The 22128-nt window shown below is 42.1% G+C and overlaps 1 protein-coding gene across 1 annotated transcript in view; it reads left to right on the top strand.

The window, feature by feature from the left end:
* The window catches only part of PGBD5 (piggyBac transposable element derived 5), a 201874-nt gene that overhangs the window by 74725 nt on the left and 105021 nt on the right, over positions 1-22128 (top strand). The window contains exon 3 of the mRNA XM_033935358.1: positions 1551-1685. Within this exon, the coding sequence (XP_033791249.1) occupies positions 1551-1685 (135 nt within the window). The remainder of the gene's footprint in view (positions 1-1550; positions 1686-22128) is intronic.

Below are 22128 nucleotides of genomic sequence, written 5' to 3'. Positions count from 1 at the left end.
AAAAGACTTGCTGTACTGGGTCAGACCAAAGGTCTATCTGTCCTGGTGTCCAATAGTGACCAATCCAAGCCACAAGTACTTGACAGAATCCATGCCACTGACCCCAGGGATAAGCAGTGGCTTTCCCTGCATCACTTCTGATGTGGCAGATGAAAGGCCTTGCCGGGGCTCACCGGCTGCCGCTACAGCTTTGAATGAGGGAGGAGAGTTTGTCAGGATGCTCTGCTGCTTCAGGAATGGAGAAAGTGTTGTCAGGACTGGCTCTACTGCTTTGGGAACAGAGGGAGGGAGTAGGAGAGAAGGGGGAAAGAAAGAAGGGAAGAACAGATGCTGGACCTACAAGTGGGGGGTGGGGGATGATAGAATGAGGTGGGAAGGAAGACCAAACATATTTTTACAATAACTCTTATTTCTACAGTAACTTTCAAGCAACCAAAAACTGAGATGCTACTGTACCTTTAAAATAAACTGTAGAAAATATTGAAAATATTTATTTACACAATCTGTAATTAAATTCTGAATTCATTGCCAGAGAATGTGGTAAAAGCAGTTAGCATAGCAGGGTTTAAGAAAAGTTTGGATAAGTTCCTAAAAAAAACTCCATAAAGATGGACTTGGAGAAATTCATTGTCTGTTCCTGGGAACAAGCAGCATAAAATCTGTTTACTTTTTGTGGGATCCTCCCAGACACTTTTGGCTTGTATTGGCCACTATTGGAAAAAGAATACTGGGCTTGATAGTCCTTTTGTCTGAGTACACTTCTCCCTCAATAGTCGCGGGGGTTAGGGGCAGAGCTGGCCCGCGAATATTGAAAATTCACAAATAACTTTTGGGCCGGCTCCGACTCACCCCCGCCTTCCCCCTGGCATCCTAGACCTTTTTTTAAACGAAACGCTGCATCCCAGAGCTCTCCTGGTGGTCTAGCGGGATTTCGGGGCAGGAGCAATCTTCCTATGCTCCTGCCCCATGCAGATCATTTATGCAAAATGGCTGCGGGGAGTTCCCGTCGTAGTCTCGAGAGACTACGGGAACTCACAGCAGCCATTTTGTATGAGTGATCTGCACGGGGCAGGAGTGTAAGATCGTTCCTGCCCGGAAAGCCCACTAGACCACAAGGTAAGCTCCGGGGAAGTCCCGGATGCAGCATTTCGTAAAAAAAAAAAAAAATTGAATCCGCGGATACTGAAACCGTGGATTCGGAGGGAGAAGTGTACAGCGATACTTAGTTACTTAATTACTTGCTTGACTGTTTCATTGAATGTTTCCTAAACCTTTTGGGGGGAAAAGTTCTATTTTGTGCTGCAGAAGCAGTGAGCCTTGAAGAGTTGTATCATAAGTGCCAGTGGTGTCAGGATTAAAGGAATAAATGGATATGTTTCCCATTCCTTATATAGATAAAGCAGTAACTGTAAGGCAATGCAGTGAGTCCAACTATTCCGAATGAAAATTAGAGAGAGAGAGATCAACTGCATCTCCTTTTATATGCTGCTGTATGATTTAGGGATTTTTTTTGTAGAGTGGTCAGGGGATAATTTATTTCTTCATTGTAGGTGCTACATGAACCTTTGATCGATGAAGACCCAGTTTTCATCGCTACGTGCACAGAGCGGGAGCTGCGCAAAAGGAAAAAAAGGAAATTCAGCCTTTGGGTCCGACAGTGCTCTTCCACAGGCTTCATCTGCCAGGTTTGTCTACAAACAGAAAGAAGTGGTGCTTGTCTTTACTTTCACTTTTGAGGGAAAAGTGAAACCCATTAGACAGTAAGGCTGGCTCCATTAAAACAATAAAGTGAAAAATTTCCATACCCTGTTTCCTCAAGAAATGATGGACGATACAACATTGAATTATGATAGATGTAATTTCTCTGAGCTCCAAGATGGCGTTTTTCTCATTGTTAATTAGGTTTTATGTAACCACAATTACATCTATCATAATTCAATGTTAAAAACCACTCAGATGAAGTAAAGATGTTCAAATGTATGTCCTGACCTACCTTTTTTTTTTTTTTTTTGCATAATTTTGAATTTGCACCGATTTTGTCTATTTATTTTCTGTTCTTTACCAGTAAATATGCAGTTTTTTAGGGGGAAACTCTATAAGAGGTATCTAAATAAATAAGGCAACTAAGTTAGACGCCTAGCTTAGGGCTCCGTTTATCAAGCAGAGGCCGAACCTTTTACTGTGGGCCGGCGAGGTAAATGCTCCGATGCTCATAGGAACTGAAAAAGCATCTGAGCATTTATCTCGCTGGCCCATGATAAAGAACTCTACCACTGCTTGATAAAAGGAGCTCTTAATTAGTAAATTGGCTTCAGCTATGACCTTTAACAAGCTCATAATTGGGGAAAAATATAAAAAATTAATTGGGCGATAGTTGCCTGTTTTCTTAGGCACAATTCTATAAAAGATAGGTGCCCAACTCCAAAGTAGGTGTGTTTAGGGATGAAGGACTTAAGTGCTGTTAGGCGCGATTCACTAAAGCAGTGTTCTTCAACCTTTTGACACCTATGGAAATAAAATAATTATTTTGTGGACCGGCACTGGTCCATGGACCGGCAGTTGAAGAACACTGGGCTAAGTCGTGGGCCAGACCTTGCCCATCTCCACCCAATCTCCGCCTCAGACCCCACCCCCATAATAGTACTAATTGTAACACCATTTTTTCCATTCATTTTTCATATATATATATATATATATATATATATATACATACACACACACACACACACACACAATATAGTCGTATTAACAATACAAAATTAAACAACACAAAATTAAATTACAAAAAGCATGCTGTATGCTTCTCAATATTCATTCCTACCAGAACATAGATAACCCCATGCAAATACAGGACCAAAAACTAAAAGTACTAATATATACAAACAAACCCTAAGATGCAAAACTCTGCATGCAGTACAACCCCAGAGGAAAGAAACAAATGTATTTCCTCTTGAACAGCGCAAAATACAGACAGCAGCTGTAAATTAATCACTAAATTCAAAAATAAAATAATTTCCCCTACCGTTGTTGTCTCCCTCCCTCCAAGCTGTGCCTTGCCTTCTGGCCTGCTCCCACCTGGCCGTTTTATGCCACCCCCATTGTTATCTTCAGGCTGGCTCCCTTTTCCTCAATGCCGCAGTGCACAAAGCCTTGGGCAGCGGCTCCTCGCACATCCCGCACCTTATCTGAAAGCCTTCCCTCTGATGTTGTGACATCAGAGAGAAGGCTTTTGGTTCAGGCGCAGGAAGCGCGTAGGAGCATCTGCCCACGGCTTTGTGCACTGCAGCACTGAGGAAGAGGGAGCTGGCCCAAAGAGCATCGATCGCACTGTGGACCGGCGGCTGAAGAACACTGTCTCAGGCCCGATGCACGTGCCGGCCATGTTGTACTTGAATATTGAAAAGACTTCTAATCTGATATCACAAAGCATCATGGTACCTACTATGCCATCTGGTGTATGTAAATTGTTTTAAACCAAAGCATTTTCTGCTGTCAGACTATGTGGAAAAGAAAAGTTGGCATGACCTGTATTTTTCAAGAGAGAGAGGTTGGCAATGCCAGAGCCAGCGCAAGGGTGTTGGCTTCCCTAGGTGAACCTTCAGTCTTTTTTGCCCCTTCCCCTCCATTAACTTTCAGGCCTTTCATCTGCCCTCTCCCAAGATGACATGCTTATGTATCACACAATGAAATAATGAAGGCAATTTTCCGAAAGTCATTTACTCAATCAACTGAGCTATTTGACAATTGTTCACCCTTCCAGCAGGTAAAATATTCATTATTTGAGTATGTGTGGCTAACAGAATCTGTTGTCTTGCTTTGACTGCAGCTTCCCCCCTACCCCACCATGAACAAAAATGCTGCTGCTCTAGATAACTACTTAGTCTTTCCTAATGCTTTAGCCAGCCCTGGTCTCTGGTACTGGTGTGTTTATGCAGATAGGGAATGCTGTTCAGCATTGGATAGCCATTTTAAGAAGCTATCTTAGAGCTCCATTGACATGTACATTAAATGTGCCATTTTAATGCAATTTATTTCCTGTAAAATTTGCCAAACTCCCCCCACTTTTTAATGAAGCCGCATTACGCTTTTTTATTGCCAGCCTCAGCAGTAAAAGCTCTGACGCTCATAGAATTCCTATGAGCGTCAGAGCTAATACTACTGTGCCAGTGTTGTATTTAAAATTCAATATGGGATTTTTCTCCCATTGATTACTCTTTCATTCAACTCCCAACAGCCGTTATCCTCTAGGGGAATTCACAAATTTAAATTAGCTTTCCCGTCCATTAAGGGAATCAAAGCCTTAAGTAGGATCTATCATTATTTAGCTTTTTCTTTTGTAAAAATTTTGAATGATCTTCCTACAGAAATTGGACTTTTCCCTTTTCTGATAATCTTTCAGAAAATTTTAAAGACTTATCTATTTCAGAAAGCTTTAAATGACAAATAAGGGATTGCAATTAATGACTTCCTTGTCCAATTATTCGCTTTCCTGTTCTTTCAATAACTTTGTGTGAACCGGATCGAACCCCATAGTCGGGATGACCCGGTATTCAAGACTAAGAATTGGATTGGATTGATAAAGCCCAATGTGGCTTCATAAAATGAGGGGGGGGGTTGGTTGGTAACTATTCATGCAACCTGTAATATGTGGACATTATCAGCTATTGTCACATCTAGGAAATGTGTTCCCTGGTTTGCCCCAGCATGATCTTTATAGGGGCAGCTAGTTCCAAGTGAAGATTTCCCCCATCCCGTGACACTGACTCCCCCACATCCTACCTTCCTCTGATACCACCATCATCTTCTAACCCCCTAAATGGTATTGTGTGTGTAGCCTCATCCCTACACACACAATACCATTTAGGGGGTTAGAAGATATTGAGGTGTGAGGTAGCTACAAACCCTACCTCACACCTCAATATGTCCAAATAATCCATTTCCTACAGTCTCCTATAGTCCATCCTCCCTCGTTGGTAATCCTCTCAGCCATGTCTCAGCATGGCTTTCCTTTTATTCAAAGGTAATGACATAATCAAGCTCGAGAATGGTCATCAACATGGCAGATGAGGTTCAACGTGGATAAGTGTAAAGTGATGCATGTCGGTAACAAAAATCTCATGCACGAATACAGGATGTCCGGGGCGGTACTTGGAGAGACCTCCCAGGAAAGGGACTTGGGAGTTCTAATTGACAAGTTGATGAAGCCGTCCACACAATGTGTGGCGGCAGCAAAAAGGGCAAACAGAATGCTAGGAATGATAAAGAAGGGGATCACGAACAGATCAGAGAAGGTTATCATGCCGATGTACCGGGCCATGGTACGCCCTCACCTGGAGTACTGCGTCCAGCACTGATCGCCGTACATGAAGAAGGACACAATACTACTTGAAAGGGTACAGAGAAGAGCGACTAAGATGGTTAAGGGGCTGGAGGAGCTGCCGTACAGCGAAAGATTAGAGAAACTGGGCCTCTTCTTCCTCGAACAGAGGAGATTGAGAGGGGACATGATCGAAACATTCAAGGTACTGAAGGGGATAGACTTAGTAGATAAGGAGAAGTTGTTCACCCTCTCCAAGGTAGGGAGAACAAGAGGGCACTCTCTAAAGTTGAAAGGGGATAGATTCCGTACAAACGTAAGGAAGTTCTTCTTCACCCAGAGAGTGGTAGAAAGCTGGAACGCTCTTCCAGAGGCTGTTATAGGGGAAAACACACTCCAAGGATTCAAGACAAAGTTAGACAAGTTTTTGCTGAACAAGAACGTGCGCTGGTAGGGCTAGTCTCAGTTAGGGTGCTGGTCTTACACCAGAGGGCCGCCGCGTGAGCTGACTGCTGGGCATGATGGACCACTGGTCTGACTCAGCAGTGGCAATTCTTATGTTCTTATCTTTAGCAAAGATTTGCATTTGAACTTTTACGTTTGATATAATTGACCGTGACATCATTTCTTTCTCATTTTAGTGGGGAGAGTTGAACTATAAGAGAGAGTACCGCAGTGGCTTAAATCAATTTTGTCTGCTCAGACTCGGTTTACCTGGGAGACATCAGATCATATGACTGCCCACTTGGGTGTAACATCTGTTGTAGCCGTGTTCATAACGGAAAATCATTTATCTAAACCCCTGACTCATTGTGCTCAGTTAAAAGATTAACACCACGTTATACTGGCAATGGCGTAATCACTCACATCATAGCACTTCCTGCCACCAGATATCAAAAGAAACGATACTTATCTGTTATATCATCATGGACCTGTACAGGAAATTTTGGCTTAAGGTTTCAAAGGTATGTTTATGGAGGGTAATTTTATAAAAGTGTTTAACATGGCAAGTAGGTGTCTACTGAGGTGCTATTTTATAAAGAAGTACAGAAATGTCTTTAGCATAAGCAGCAGATATTGCCCCCCATATAGACACACCTCTCAAGCAAATACAAATGTTCACCCCTGAATTATTCAAGTAAGCATGTAGACTAGCATGTTTTATAATAGAAGCATGATGGCAGATAAAGGCCAAATGGCCCATCTAGTCTGCCCATCCGCAGTAACCATTATCTCTTTCTCTTTCCGAAAGATCCCACGTGCCTATCCAAGGCCCTCTTTAATTCAGACATGTACTTGCAAACTTTACCCATGCCGCACTCAAATTCTTCCACTGCACATGCCTACTCACAAACTATCATGTCATCGCTGTCAAAGAAAGTAAGTCCTAAGGTCCAAATTGAATAATTTATTAAAAAGACATAAAACCCCACTTAGCTATGTTTCAGCACACATCTGCTCCAGGAGTGTTGTGCAAATATGGTAAGGCCTACAATACAAGAAAACGTAATTACATTACATTAAAATAATGGGAAACATACATATTCACTCATAGACATGACCTCCACACGTCTATTTTTGTTCTGTTAATTATACCAAATTATAAGCCTTTTGGCGAACATTTAGAGGTCACTCAACATACAGGATTTATGATTGTTGCTGTTTTCTGGGTCTTACTGCGTCTGGGTAGATCTGGAAAATTGCAACAATCATGATGGCAGCTGCGGAAGACTAAGAACGAATACAGGATTTATATTAATTTTCCGTCTGAACCTGAATTGTGAGCAAATATATGTGGAAAGAAGTTAAAATACATACTGTTACATACAGCTGAAAATAGGCTTGTTGGTCTCATGATTAATTATGCATTGTTCAATGTTCAGTGATGACTGGTAACTAATGTCCTTGTTCCACAGTAAATACAAAATGTTTGTTATGTGCAAATACTGAACATTCAGTCAGTATTCATCAGTGTGGCTTTGGAGCAAGTTGGATAGGTCTGTCTGTGGTGAGCAACAAGGTGAAGGAGGAACTGTGTCTGCTTCGCATTCTTTGTGAGACTTGAATTGCATTAAGGCAATTTCAGCAATTAAGGCTCTTTCAGCAGAATCGTTGACTGCTGTCGTCGATGATGCTGACTGCTTCAAATACTGGTAGTTTGGATCATCTCTCCAGGTTGCTGAATTTTTAAGCAGAAATTGTTGAATGCACAAAAATCGCTGGATGGTCACAGTAAAAAGTCTATAACTTCACCATATTTAAAGATAATCTCATTCCACTTAGCACACAGTCGTAGATGGTAACAACAAATACAGCTGTAAAATTTCACATCGAAGGACCGAGTGGTTGCTGAAAAAACAGCAAAAAACTCTAGGGGGTTACATTTTTTTTTTTTTTTAATCTCACTTTGTACACTTAAAAATTACTTTCACAATTTGCAGTTATACATTTCAGGAAGGATTGCTTCAGATCAGACTATTTCCAAATTTAATCAATGAATAAAAGAAGCAGTAAGCTGATTCAAGACGATTAGGTTGAAGCCCAGTCCAGAAAAAGATCTGTGTGGTCTGAGGGACCAATGCAGAAATCTGCATATTAGAGTCAGATACCAATGGCTGAAGCATGCAGCAGTTGTGCACAAATCAGGGAGAGCACGCTGAATGCATAAGTTTCTTCACCAAGGGTGTCTAGCACTGTTTGCATAATCCCAGCAAAATTAAAGTGCTGGCATGCTTTTGTTATTTTGCATATAAACCCAGCTATTTCCATCTGAAATGCAACTCATCTCTTGCTAATTCTGATTCTACAGGGACACTTACTTCTGAAAAATGCCACTTGTTAAAGTATAGGCTACCTTCTAGTACATCTCTCAAGATAGTCTCCGCAGCTGCACTGTGAACTCAGCCTAGGTCCGCCCACCCTCCCCTCTTCCCATCCATCCCTAGGCTCACATTACATATATAGATCCACCCACCATATCACCCCAACACCCCCCACCTGTTACCCAGCCAGATCCAACCTATACAGAATAAGGGTAACAAAATAAAAAATGTAATTCAACAACCCAAATGTTATACCTTAAACTTATAATAATATTACCCATCATGTTCTTTCCTATCCCAGTCATCAACCAGGGCAGATATGCTGACCCAAAAATCTCTCCTTAGAAAGCCCTCCCAACACAGCCTCCACAACCCAAGAGGAATCCTCATTTTCTCATACAACCCCACAACTAAAAACCTATCACCCTCATAAATGCCAAATTAGTAAATAACAAAGGTATCATACCAAATGACCTCATAGATAAAAACTGGGACATATTCCTGATTTCTAAACCTTGTCCTAAAGAAAATGATGAGTTACACTACATATATGTCATGTCCCTTAGGCCAGTGTTTTTCAACCTTTTTACACCTATGGACCGGCAGAAATAAAAGAATTATTCTGTGGACCGGCGGTTGAAGAACTAAGTCATGGGCCAGACCACCATCTCTACCCAATCTCCACCCCAGACCCCGCCCCCATAATAGTACTAATTGCATCTTGCACGTCCCTTGCCTCACCTGGAAGCCTTCCCTCTGACGTTACAACGTCAGAGAGAAGGCTTCCGGTTCAGGTGCAGGATGCCCGTAGGAGACACTGCCCTTGGCTTTGTGCACTGAATCAGTTAGAAAGAGGGAGCTGGTTCGAAGATAACACCGCATCGATCGCACTGTGGACCAGCGGTTGAAGAACACTGCCACTGATGCACGTGCTGGCCCTGTGGACCGGCACTGGTCCATGGACCGGTGGTTGAAGAACACTGCCTTAGGCTATCAAGCTTTAGCAGGCTCCTGTACACACTAAAAAGGAAGAAGAGTAACAGCCATTACCTGCCCATGACAAATCGATTATAGAGAAGTATACATTGGCACTATATCCCAATGTGTCACATTAGGATAAAATTTTGTATTGAAAAAACATGCACTGTTCAGGAAAACTATGGCAAATTGTAACCTGGAAACTCTATATTCGTTAGTAGTTTGTATCAAGTTAGGATACAGCCTTGTATTGTACACTTGTACAGTAATAACATCAAATTGTAACCTGTTAAACATTATAATATGTATGTTTAACCTGTAACCCGTTCTGAGCTCTTTGGGGACAATGGGCTGGTCATGTAGTCACGAAAGCAAAGATGCAAATAGAAGAAAAAATAGCTGACACGGTAAAACATGGAGCCAAGACATTTTTTAGATATACAATATTAGTGATAGGAACAAGTGCAAAAGTGGCAGTGTGAGACTCAAAGCTGATAAAGAAAAGGCTGAATTGCTTAATAAATATTTCTGTTCTGTGTTCATGGCTGGAGCGGGACCACAGAAGACAAACATGAATAGGGATGAAGGAGTGGTAGACCCTGATCGATTTTCAGAGGGTTGTGTTTGAGGAGCTAGCTAAAATAAAAGTAGACAAAGTGATGGGGCTGGATGCTGTACATCCGAGGGTGCTGAAGGAACTTAGGGAAGTTCTGGTAGCTCCGCTGACTGACCTTTTCAATGAGTCTCTAGAGTCGGGAGTGGTACCTGAGGACTGGTCCCTCTCCACAAAAGTGGAAGTAAGGAAGAAGTAGGGAATTACAGGCCAGAAAGTCTGACTTCTGTGGTAACCAAATTAATGGAAATGCTTTTAAAACAGAGAAAGGTGAAGTTTCTGGAATCCTGTGGATTACAGGACCGGAGGCAACATGGATTCACTAGAGGTAGGTCAAGTCAGGCAAATCTGATCAATTTCTTTGACTGGGTGACCAGAGAATTGGATAGAGGGAGTGTGATAGATGTGGTGTATTTAGATTTTAGCAAAGCCTTTGACAATGTTCCACACAGACATCTAATAAATAAACTGAGTGCCCTCGGGATGGGTCCCAAAGTGACAGGCTGGGTCAAGAACTGGTTGAGTGGAAGGCGACAGAGGGTAGTGATCAATGGAGATCGCTCTGAGTGCCTTAAGGTTCTGTTCTTGGGCCTATTCTTTTAAACATTTTTTATAAACGATACTAGTTTTTTAGCCCGTTACATTAATGGGTGCTAGAATAGATGTGTAGACTTAGGCATTTCTTTCTTTCTCTTTCTCTCTTTCTGTATATCTGTCTTTCTTTCTCTCTCCCTGCCCCCTTTCTTTCTTTATGTCTGTCTTTATTTCTGTCTCTCTCTCTCTGGCCCCCTGTCTGACTGTCTTTCCTGCCCGCTGTCTGTCTGTATTTATTTCTTTATGTCTCTCCCCCCTGTCTAGTAGGAACCCTTTCCTGCTCCCCCTGTCAGCAGTAGCCCTTCTCCCTTCCTTTGATCTCCCCTCTGTCCAACAGCACCTCTTCTGTGCTTCCCCTGTCCAGCAGTAGCCCTTCTCCTTTCCTTGTAGCTCCCCCTGTCCAGCATTACCCCTTCCCTGCTCCCCCTGTCCAGCAGTAGCCCTTCTCCCTTCCTTTTATCTCCCCCCTGTGCAACAGCAGCATTTCTCTTCATCCCCCCCTTCCCTGGTCTTCCTTCTCCCTCATTCCCTCTGTCTCTCCAAAAGGGTGCTGCTGCAGCATTCCACCTGCAGTCTCACACAGCCATTGGCAGCATTTCTCATCCCCCCCAAACGGGTCTCACACAGCCATCGGCAGCGCAGCATTCACAACTCGCTGCTCCTGCTTGCTTCAGTGCTGGGTCTCACCTATCTGTTTCCGCGAAGGCAGGACCCGGCAGCGAGGAAGGCCAGAAGCAGCAAGTGGAAGCCTCCCTCCCTACCCTATCTTCCTTCAATGCCGCGACTTCAGCCATGCTCCGGGGGCTCTAACACTGTTTCCGGCTTCGCTTCTCCTCCTAAGGCTGGTATTGGACAGACCTGCACGGTCTGTGTTCCATATATGGTGATTCGGTGTAGGATGGGCTGGGGTGGGCATCAGTGTGAACTCCACTAATATGGAACAGGAGGATATTACTGGCCAGACTTTACGGTAGATATCCTGCAAACAATGGGATGGTTGGATAGGCTGAAGTGAGCTAGGACGACAACATCAGCATTTGGAACCTAGGACAATACCAGACTTTACAGTCTACAGCAGTATTTCTCAACCTTTTCAAGCCAAGTAATCTCTAAGCCTAGCATATACCAAGCGAGTACCCCTAACCAAACTCCGCCCCAGACCTGCCCAAACTCCAACCCAGACCCCTGACTCCACCTCCATAATAATAATACTAATTGTAATGCAATATCTTCATCCATTTTTCATATACACACAATATAATCTTATTAATACATAATAGTAATCACTAAATTAAAAAAACACAGAACACTGTACGCAGAGAAAATGTTAATTATCATTTATATTCGGGGGTTTTCCAAGATGTTAAGGCAGATGACTTAAAAATATGCAATATCACCTCAGTAACAACTATAGAAAAATAGACAAATATAGTGCAAAATATAGACAGAAGATATAAATTCTCAAAGCTGACACATTTTGATCACTAAATTGAAAATAAAATAATTTTTCCTATCTTTGTTGTCTGGTGATTTCATGAGTCTCTGGTTGCACTTCCTTCTGATTTTGCATCCAATATTTCTTTCTTTCTTTCTTTCTCTTTCTTTCTTTCTCTTTCTTTCACAATCCAGCCCCATCCACTTTGAGTCCAGGTCTCTCTCTCTTTTCCCTCTGCTCACCCTCCCCAGATCCATTGTCAGTTCTCCTTTGTACCTACCACCACCTTTGTTCCAGGTCTCCCTCTCTCTCCCTCTGTTATGATCTTCCATCTCTCTATTCTTCCTCAGGGTCTTTCCCCCTCTGTCTGCACCTCTCATAGTCCAGCATCTGCCTCCTGTCTTTCTCCTTTAGTCCAGGCCTTTCTCTCTCTCTTTGTCTTTCTTCTGCTTACAACCCCCATCCCCCGGTCTTTCTCTGCCTCTCTCGCTCTCTCCTTCCTCACTCCCTCCTTCCTATGTTCCCCTCACTGCTTTCCAGCCTTTGTCCCACCCCCTCCCCCGAAACCAGCCTGACTCTCTCCCTGCCGTGACAAAGCCAGCCTGCCTGCTTCCCTCCCTGCCGCGTCGAAGCCTGTCCTACCCACCGCCAATTCTTCCCTCCCCCTCCCCACCCTGTCCACCGGCCGCTGCTGGAGCAGCAAATCCAAGAAGGGAAGGGCCAGGCGCATACAGCAATTGCACACCGCCGGCTCACAAGCCTTCCCCTGATGTTAATTTTGACATCAGAGAGAAGGTCCGGGCCAGCCAAGCTGCGATTGGCTGGCCTGGACTTTCTCTCCGACATCAGAATTGATGTCAAGGGAAGTCTTCTGGGCCGGCGGCATGCAATCGTTGCACACACCTGGCCCTTCCTTTCCTGCAGTTGAGACGGTGTACCATACAGTGTGTTGAGAAACCCTGGTCTACGGCCCAGAAGTATCAAAGAAGAAACAAATTAACCAAATCATGTATTTTTTAAATGAGTATCGCTAATGGGCAGATTGGATGGACCGTTCATTTACTATGTTCTATACGCAGATGAGTGCGAAGGAAATGCTTCTCTGCATCCTATAAACATAAAGTTGCAAGCAGAGCCATCTTAATGATGTGCCAACATCTGCACAAGCTTTCTGCAACTGCCTTTGGGTGGGAAAGTCCAGATCCTTAGGAAGGCCAGGCTTTGAGGATGATAACATCCTGGGAGCTAAAGAAATGCTTGAGTGGTTTTAAGTAATATATTATTGTTAGCTCTAAAAATTGCCTGTATGTTCAAGTAAATTTTTTTTTTTTTTCTCATTTAAAAAGACTACGGCAATTTTTATCTTTTCTGGAACCATGTGTCCTGGCTAAAGCAATTCAAGCAAAAAGAAACAAGATTAGCAATGTTTTCTGAGTTGGGTTGAAGACGCTCACACAGACTCCAGTTGGTGTAGAATTAGCAGTTTAGTTTACAGACTGGCTTATAGATATAGTTTGCCTGCTTATATGGAAGATGGGGGGATAAAAGGTGAGGAAGTCATATTGGCAGTAGGGGGCATCGAGAAAGGGAGGGCTGTGACCTGGGTTAGAGAAAAAACTGACAGGTTACGGGGGTGGAGTTCCAGAAGCAAGGTGGCCGCATATGCCCAGAAAAAATAAATCTTCTGTATCTAGGGGAGAGTTATGTCAGGCAGGCTCAGTCCAGGAACTTCACCAACAACTGTGGCTGCATTCCCCTGCTGTCTACGGAGAACACCTGTTACAGGTAAGCAACTTTGCTAACTCCCTCTGTACCTGTGTGTGCGCAGTGTTCTTGTCTCTGCAGTGGCTCTGCCTTAAAGGGCCATACTGTGTTTTAGCTTTAACTGAATTAACAGGGTTACAAACAGGTTTAAGATAATGAGCTAGTGTCTTCCTGTGCTCAACCTGGCAGTCTCTATCTAATTCATTTTTACTGGTGCAAGGAAAGTCGGCGTTCTCATAATCTGAAAAGCTAACCTGGTCAGTTCTCCTGCACAGGGGTTTAGTATTCTTCCTACCAACTCTTGGGACAAAGCCTGTGCGGACGCTGGGTTTGTCACAATACACACTACTTCATATCCATGAACTTCTGTTTAAAATATTTGCTTACCAGGTTGCAGTCATTATCTATAATGCATTACAGAAATGTTATGATAGGTTTTGGGTGGAATTAAAATAATAGAATTTATATTACAGTTAGGTTAGTTAGACAAAGAAAATTCTGGTTGGCATGCTGAGTAGGCCAATAAATATCATGTAATTTGTTGATATTGCCTAAGCTGAAGGCCTGCCAAATGTAGGCCCTCTTTTATTAAGCTATGGTAGAGGTTTCTACCACGGCCAGGGTACTAAATGCTCTGACGCTCATATCAGCATCGGAGCATTTAGTGCTCCAGGCTGAGGTAGAAACCTCTACAACAGCTTAGTAAAAAGGGGGGGTGGGATGTTATTCTCCAAACCCAGAAGTGCTGGCTCCACCCTATCCTCTCAAAGGCCCTCCTGGGCCTGCCTTCCAGTATCTCTAGTCGTTAGTGGGGTTAGGCAAAAGCAATTCCCAGTTACTCCTCCCTAGCTGGTACTGAGTTCAAAATGGTGCCAGCCATATAAGGACAAAGAAAGCCTTATACAGAAACATACAGCCACAGTCTGCCTGTATATCTAATCTAATCTTCCATTTGTGAGTCGCACATACCAATATGTGTGACTAGGATACTAAGGGTAATTTTAACATGCCTGCTAACATTTTCAGCTTGCCTTTTTGTGATTTGGTTCCATCGTGCAGCATTACAAAAGACTGCTGGTAAAATACTAATTTTTCTTTGTGCACTAAACAACCCCCCCCCCCCCTTGTATGAAGCCGTTTTAGTCTTTCTTATCACTGGCCGCAGCGGGAAAAGCTCCGACACTCAGAATTCCTATGAGTGTCAGAGCTAATTCCGCCGTAACCAGTGATAAAAGCCTAACGAGGCTTCATAAAAGGGGGCCAAAGGTTTTAGCAAAGCTTGTTGTTGATCTTCCTATAAGTAGGACATATCTCCTCATAAGTACACCCAGAAACACAGTAGATAATGTTTAATTGAAGTACAGTTTATAGTAAGGACTTCTGAGTACACTGAGAAACCTCAAAAATGAATTACTGCTGGAGGAGCAGACTTTCTCTGTCCCAGGAGAGAAGCACAATAATGTACCCTGAGCACGCAGTTAGAATAGCATTCATTCAGTGAGCTTATTTGCTGTACTTAACAGTGCATTTCAGCAGGCTGGTTAAAGTGGTTTGTAGGATAATATTATTGGAAGAGGTCTGTCAAGAGGGAAGGAAATGAGTACACTTAGAGTTTCAACTGAATTTATTCTTGTTAATTTAACTCTATTCGAGTATTAAAAAGCATCTATACATTGTGTTGCGAGTTGTATGTTTGTATAAACATCACCCCCATGTTAGCCTATCTGGACTTGCTTTTCACATTATTTATAGCAGGGCCTGTAATTATTTTTTATATAATTTTTGTTTTATTTAATTTTGCTTATACCACCTGCCAGCCTGGAAGCTATCAAAGTGATGTATAGCCAGGTATAGTAGGCATTTTTCTGTCATTATAGGGCTATAGGGGACTATAGGGAGCCTTTTATTAAGCTGCGTTAAGCACTTAATGCGCGATTACCACAGGTTAAGATCTAATACCACGGTGCGTGCTCGGGCATCCTGCAGTAGTTTTTGCATGTGTGCACGCTACTCGTGCACTGAAAAATAAAATTTATTTCTCAGCTCTGGGGACATTTTTGGGGCAGAGAGTTGATGCGGCTATGCTAATTGCTTAGCGTGTGGGCATTGCTGTGTGTTAACTGATTAGCACTGGGGCCCTTACCACCTACAAAAGAGCTGTCAGTAAGTGCCTGAAAACTAGCACATGGCCTTTATTTCAGAAATAGGAAAAACAGCCATTTACTGGCAGTGCTAAAAGTGGCGTTAGTGTACGGGAAAGACCCACACTGAAGATAGTGCAGACCACTTTTTAATGTTGCATAGTAAAAGGTTCTCTGAATTTATTCCTGCAACAACGGAGGGTTCATTGACTTGCTCATGATAACAAGGAGCTGCAGTGGGATTTGAACCCGACTCCTCTGATTTTCAGCCTGCTGCACTAACCAATGACTACAGCAGATAAGAAAAGCTGCTTGCCAGCCTCTCTGGCCAACTACCTCTTCTAACTACACTAATTCTTAAACAGCTTTCCCCCATACAAGCAGCAAAGTTATTTTAAGCTGGTGGCATACAAGAGGCAATTGTTTCATTTAGGTTGGCATACAAGCAGCAAACCGATTCATTTAAGGAGTTCTAGCACGTATGCTGCAATAGTAACTTTATGCTGTTAGCATACATGTAATCAGCTGTTTATTTAGTAATCCTAAGCATACAAACTGGAGATTTCCAAGGAAACCTGGTGAGCTGGTGTGTTTCACGGCTCTCTTTAGTCAATCAATGACTCGACATGTACACATTTCGGCCCAACCGGCCTGCATCAGGAGTCTTGTGCTTTTTAGAGTCAACACTCACATTGGATAATTCCAAGGTTTAGCTCGTTATGTGTCATGAGCATGTTTCACCTTGTTCAATGCTCTTATGTCATGACTCAAGTCAAACGCATCTGCGGTCGTGTGTACCTAAAGCACAAGACTCCTGATGCAGGCCAGTTGGGTCGAAACATGTACATGTCGAGTCATTGATTGAATAAAGAGAGCTGTGAAACACACCAGCTCACCAGTTTTCCTTGGACATCTCCATTGTTTGTTTGCTTGCAATTTGCTGTATGCCTATTTGGTAATCCTCTTGAAACCCGACAGTAAACTTAACCATCGGTTTTATAACACCTTTTGCTATACAATTTTTCAGGAACCTCAGCGCCACCACTCAGAGCTCAAACTCGTTCATTGCTCTAAGCTTTATGTGTAAGCTCCTCATCGGATCCTTTTTTATTATTGTTATTTATTTAAACTCTTTTTACTTTTGTAATATGTTTTTATCTTCTTTTAAACAGTTTAGCAATTTGACTTTAAGCTTAAGACATTAAGCAGTACTTAGCTTGGTATCTTGTGGTCTCTGGCTAGGGGAAACATCGTACCGACATGTTTCGCTTTACAGCTTTATCAAGGCTTAACCCCTTCCGAATTTACCGCCAAGACTTGTGACCACTATCCACAAAAATTTTTTGTGGATTTTTTGTGGATAGTGGTCACAAGTCTTGGCGGTAAATTCGGAAGGGGTTAAGCCTTGATAAAGCTGTAAACCGAAACATGTCGGTACGATGTTTCCCCTAGCCAGAGACCACAAGATACCAAGCTAAGTACTGCTTAATGTCTTAAGCTTAAAGTCAAATTGCTAAACTGTTTAAAAGAAGATAAAAACATATTACAAAAGTAAAAAGAGTTTAAATAAATAACAATAATAAAAAAGGATCTGATGAGGAGCTTACACATAAAGCTTAGAGCAATGAACGAGTTTGAGCTCTGAGTGGTGGCGCTGAGGTTCCTGAAAAATTGTATAGCAAAAGGTGTTATAAAACCGATGGTTAAGTTTACTGTCGGGTTTCAAGTTGATATCTATTGAAAAATCACCTTTAAAAATTATATAATAAGAATTGTGCATGGTAAGCTTATTTGGTAATCCTAACATACCATCATGCAGATGTTCTTTGAGTTCATCTAGCATACAAGCAGCAGTAACTATAAGTTATTCTAGCATACACGCTGCAAAAATAACTTTAAGCTGATGGCATATATGCGGTTCATTTAGGTTGTTAAGTACTAATTTCAAGCTGATGTCTTACAGTTTCCTTTCCCCGCTCCTGGGTGGGGGGAGGAGGGGGTGCAATGGTGATTAGATGGTAAGAAGAAGAGCTCATGAGTGCCTAGTGAGAGGCTTGGTAACCGGGAAGAGAGGGGAACAGGGCTTCTCAATTGCATGTTTGGCCCTTCCCAGTGGAGAGAGGACCTTTCAGCCCTGTGTTAGGCACGTCCTTGTAGAGACAGGGCTGGTCCGCTGGCTTTTTTTCCCTTCTCCCTGTTGTGCTGGGAGGTGTGCCCAGTTGGACTGAAGGAGAGCTCCTGAAGGCCGTGCAAGATGCCTTGCATCTTTGGGGGGGGGGGGAGATCTTGGCCACATGGTCAATTCATCCCGGTAGGGAGAGGGAAGATGGTCTGTGAGGAGCTCAGCCCCCAGCTGAGGATCAGTGTGCTCTGGTCCATTTGTTAGTGTCAACTGAAGGTCCCGGCCATTCCTATAGGCAGCAATCGCGCCCTTCTCAGCTCCAACCAAGCCTCACCTGCCGCAGATACCAGAGATATCAGAGACGCTGCCTGGAACTGGTGGTATTAAGTAGATTTTGGGTTTGGAATGTTGTAGAGTCAGGGACACATCAAAGTGTGGTGACCTGTGTAGCTTAAGGGTTATTCATAAAACCGAACTAACAATATCGGAAATGTCCCAAGAATCACCTGCAACTACTACATATGAACTTCCAATATCATGACAACTCGGATGTAATCCTTAACAACTCAAAGAAATGTATAAACTACTCCCTAAATACTTCTAATCTTCAGACAATCCATTTGTAATCCGCCTTGAACCGCAAGGTAATGGCGGAATAGAAATCCTTAATGTAATGTAATGGTTATGTAATTCTTGATCCATTGCTATGTATAAAACTACATATAAATGATGATATAGATTTTGCCTTTTATAAGCTTCAGCTGCTACATGAACTTTGAGATTATTTCTAGACAATTTTAGAACTATACTGAACATACCTATGCTGGGTTAGACCAATGGTCCATCTACCCCAATATCCTGTTTCCAATAGTGGCAGAAACCCAAATAATAGCAACATTCTATGCTACCGATTCCAGGGCAAGCAGTGGCTTACCACATGTTTAGCTCAATAGTAGACTATGATCTTTTCCTCCAGGAACTTGTCCAAACCTTTTTTAAACCCAGCTAATTGCTGAGCTTAACTATTTGATGAGTGAAAAAATATTTCCATGTAACTTTGTTGAGTGTCCCCTTAGTCTTTGTATTGCAGGCATTCATTCTTACTATATTGGATATTATAATTTATTATACTTGGGGTTGGAACTTCTTTCCAAGCACTTCAGAAAGTTCAAACTGTTACTAGGAATACCTCCCTATGGGCAGATTACTCCTCATGAGACCACACAGTATTGGCTACCAATAGCCTGGAGGATCAAATTTAAAATCTTATCTCTGATTCATCAGGCTTAGAGTAGGGATGCTCCTCATTAAGATCTGAAGGTTCTCAAAATATGTACAGTATTTTCTATCACTTAGGCAATGTCATCTGACTGAAGCATGCGCTTGTGAGTGAGTAGTATAATGGCAGTAACCCACTGATGTTGCAGTTAAGCCACCTTATAGCAAGTGGCAATAACCTGCCATGTCAGAGAGGTGGGGCTCAAGGTGGAAGGTGGTTAAATGCCCTGGAACAGAGTAGATCAGAAAGGCCCCAAGGAAAGTGGTCTCCAGGAGCAAGACTCCGAGTACATAGGTCTCCTGGAGGAGGAGTGGGAGTGAAGGAATCCTCCCAAGCTGTTGGCTGGGCTGTAGTACCTGTGGAAGAGACCCAGGAAAGCAAGGAGTGGTCCTATTTCAAAAGCTTGTTCTTGGGAGTAAAGAGTAACTATCCAGGGGTTACAGGAGAAGAAGACTTCAAAGGTAAAAAGTGCATTTCTTTATTTGTGAAGACTCACACTTCAGCTTCCTAACTAGAGCCAAGCCCAGATTTATACATGAGTGACTTGAATTCTGTCATACCTTCATTTCATGGAGATAGTTTGATAAAGAATGTAGATAATTGGAATCAAGTTTTAGATAGCGCAGCTCATCAATTGCTTGACAGCAAAGGACATTCTCTTCTTATAATAGATGTTATCATTCGAGCTTAACGCTGTTAAGACAGCAAGTGCAACAGACGGAAAGAAAATGGAGGAAATTTCTTTCAGAGGACTCTAAAAAGAAGTATAGAGAAGTTCATAAAAATGATCAAGCAGGAATTTTGAAGAGTAAGAGATCATTTTAAATAAAAGGGCAACAGCTGCGGGTAATGATTCTCATCAGCTTTTCAAGCCAGTGGAAGGACTGATGCCCAACCCTTGCAATAAAGCCTTAAATTTGCTGACCTCTTGGAGGGTGAAGTTGTGGAATAGGGGGGCTGCCTCTTCAGAAGTATGCCAGTGGTTTGACTGTGTAGCTGAAACTACTGTAGGGCTGTTTTGGGATTTTTTAGGGCTGTATTTTTTTTTTTTTTTAAGTATTGTAATCTTCAGCAATGCTTTTGGTAAAGTGTAGGCAAGCTTTCTCCATTTTTGGCACACATGAATAATTTCTCTCTCCAAACGGGAGAAGTTCCTGAGGGGTTAAAACAAGCAGTAGTTACCCCAATATTGAAAAAAGGTAAAAATGAAGAAAATGGATATTCTAGTTTTAGACCTGTTTTTAAATTGCCTGTTGTAATGAAGCATTTAGAGAAAGTGGTGCTGGAACAATTAAGTGATTTTTTAAAATAGAAATCAGGTATTGCCCGATAGATAATCGGGCTACAACTGCAACTGTTGGGGTAATATTATGAGGCTTTTAACGAAGTGTGAACTTTAAACTCAAGCTATGCTGTACCCAGAGGTCTGGTTTTATTATTAGGAAAACTGTCCCCCAGATCTCATTCATCCCTTGTAAGCTATGTTTCCCCAAAGGTGACAAAGAAAACAGAAATGTAACTTGGAATAATTAAATTAGTTTATTGTAAAAATTCAATAAAATTGCAAAGAAAAGAATTTGGTACAGCTGGTAAATATATAACTGGAGCCAAACAGATCCACTTACACTACCATAACACAGAAACACTGTTGGCTTCTTTGCTTGATGATATTTTGGTCAAGAATGATCAGGGTTTTGACATCCTCTGGTTGCAGCTGGACCTTAGCGTTCAATACGGTTTCTCGTCTTAAGTTGATCATTTGTCTGGAGAAATTTGAGCTGAGTTCTGTTGTGCGGTGTTGGTTTGATTTCTTTTCTGGCAAATCATTATTTTGTGGTTATGTGGGATAAGTCTGTCTCATTGCCCAAATCAGTTTTCAAAGGAGTCCCTCAGGGTTTCGCTCCTGTCTCCTTTGTTCTTCAACTTGCATCTAGGATCATTAGATCACCTATTGGAAAGCCTAAATGTCAATTTTCACTTCTTTGGTAATGACATTTGATTATTGATCAGTGGCAGCTATGGTGGAGTTAAATTTGAAATTGACTAGGCTAAGTAAACGGCTTTGTGCCAATGAATTATTTTTGAATGTGTTTGTGGATTTCATGTAAATCATATCCTTTGGTGTCTCTGCCAATGATTCAGGAGAGATCTTTAATTCTGGTAGACAAGGTGACCTCTTTAGGGTTTCTGTTTGATAACAAGCTGAAATTTGATCTTCAAATTAACAATGTTGTAAAGTCATGCTTTTACCAATTGCACATGCTTAAGCAATTAAAACCATTTGATTAAGATACTGTATGCTTTGGTGATGAGCAGACTGGATTACTATAACTCCATGTTACAAGGTGTTATTCAAAACAGTTTAAAATGTTTGCAATTGGTGCAAAATACAGTACAGTGAGTCCCCGGATTAAGAACGAGTTATGTTTTTAAAGTTGTTCTTAAGTCGGATTTATATGTAACTCAAAACCTGTAGATTTTAAAATTCTTGCTGCTCACCTCTGCTCTCAGCTGAAAAAAGGGCCAACTGTCCTACCAGTGTTCCTTCTAAGGTACAGCATGCACAACCACATACTGTTCTAAATGTGGCCATGCATCATTCCTGAATCTGCTACAGGAGAAGTGTAGGAGTCTATGCTCTACTGGAAATACTGCTCAGTGAGATCAAATGAAGCCACGACCGTATTCTAAAGTACAAGTCGTACTTAAGTCGGGCATCTGTAACTTTGATCTCTGGGATAAGGAAAAGTAATCATGTTTCTCCTAGCCTGGCAGATTTGCATTGGCTGCCTATTGCTTCAAGAATAATGTTTAAGGATCTATGCTTGGTGTTCAAAGCTCTTAAACTGAACTCTCCAAGATACAGTATGTGTCTGATAAATTGATTCAGTACACATCTCAGCATTTTCTACGATCTTCACAGAGACAGTCTCTTGCATTAACTTCTTTGTCAATGATCAGGTTGACTCTAACGAGGAAACGGGCCTTCAGCTATGTAGGCTCTGTTTTATGGAACTCATTGCCTGAAGAGATAACTGAACTCTCTGGATATTCCAGTTTTTG

This window comes from Geotrypetes seraphini, chromosome 3 (assembly GCF_902459505.1).
Source record: "Geotrypetes seraphini chromosome 3, aGeoSer1.1, whole genome shotgun sequence".
NCBI classification, from domain to species: domain Eukaryota; kingdom Metazoa; phylum Chordata; class Amphibia; order Gymnophiona; family Dermophiidae; genus Geotrypetes; species Geotrypetes seraphini.
The sequence above is the reverse complement of the archived record's forward strand: the minus strand, read 5'-3'. Positions and strand labels throughout refer to the sequence as shown.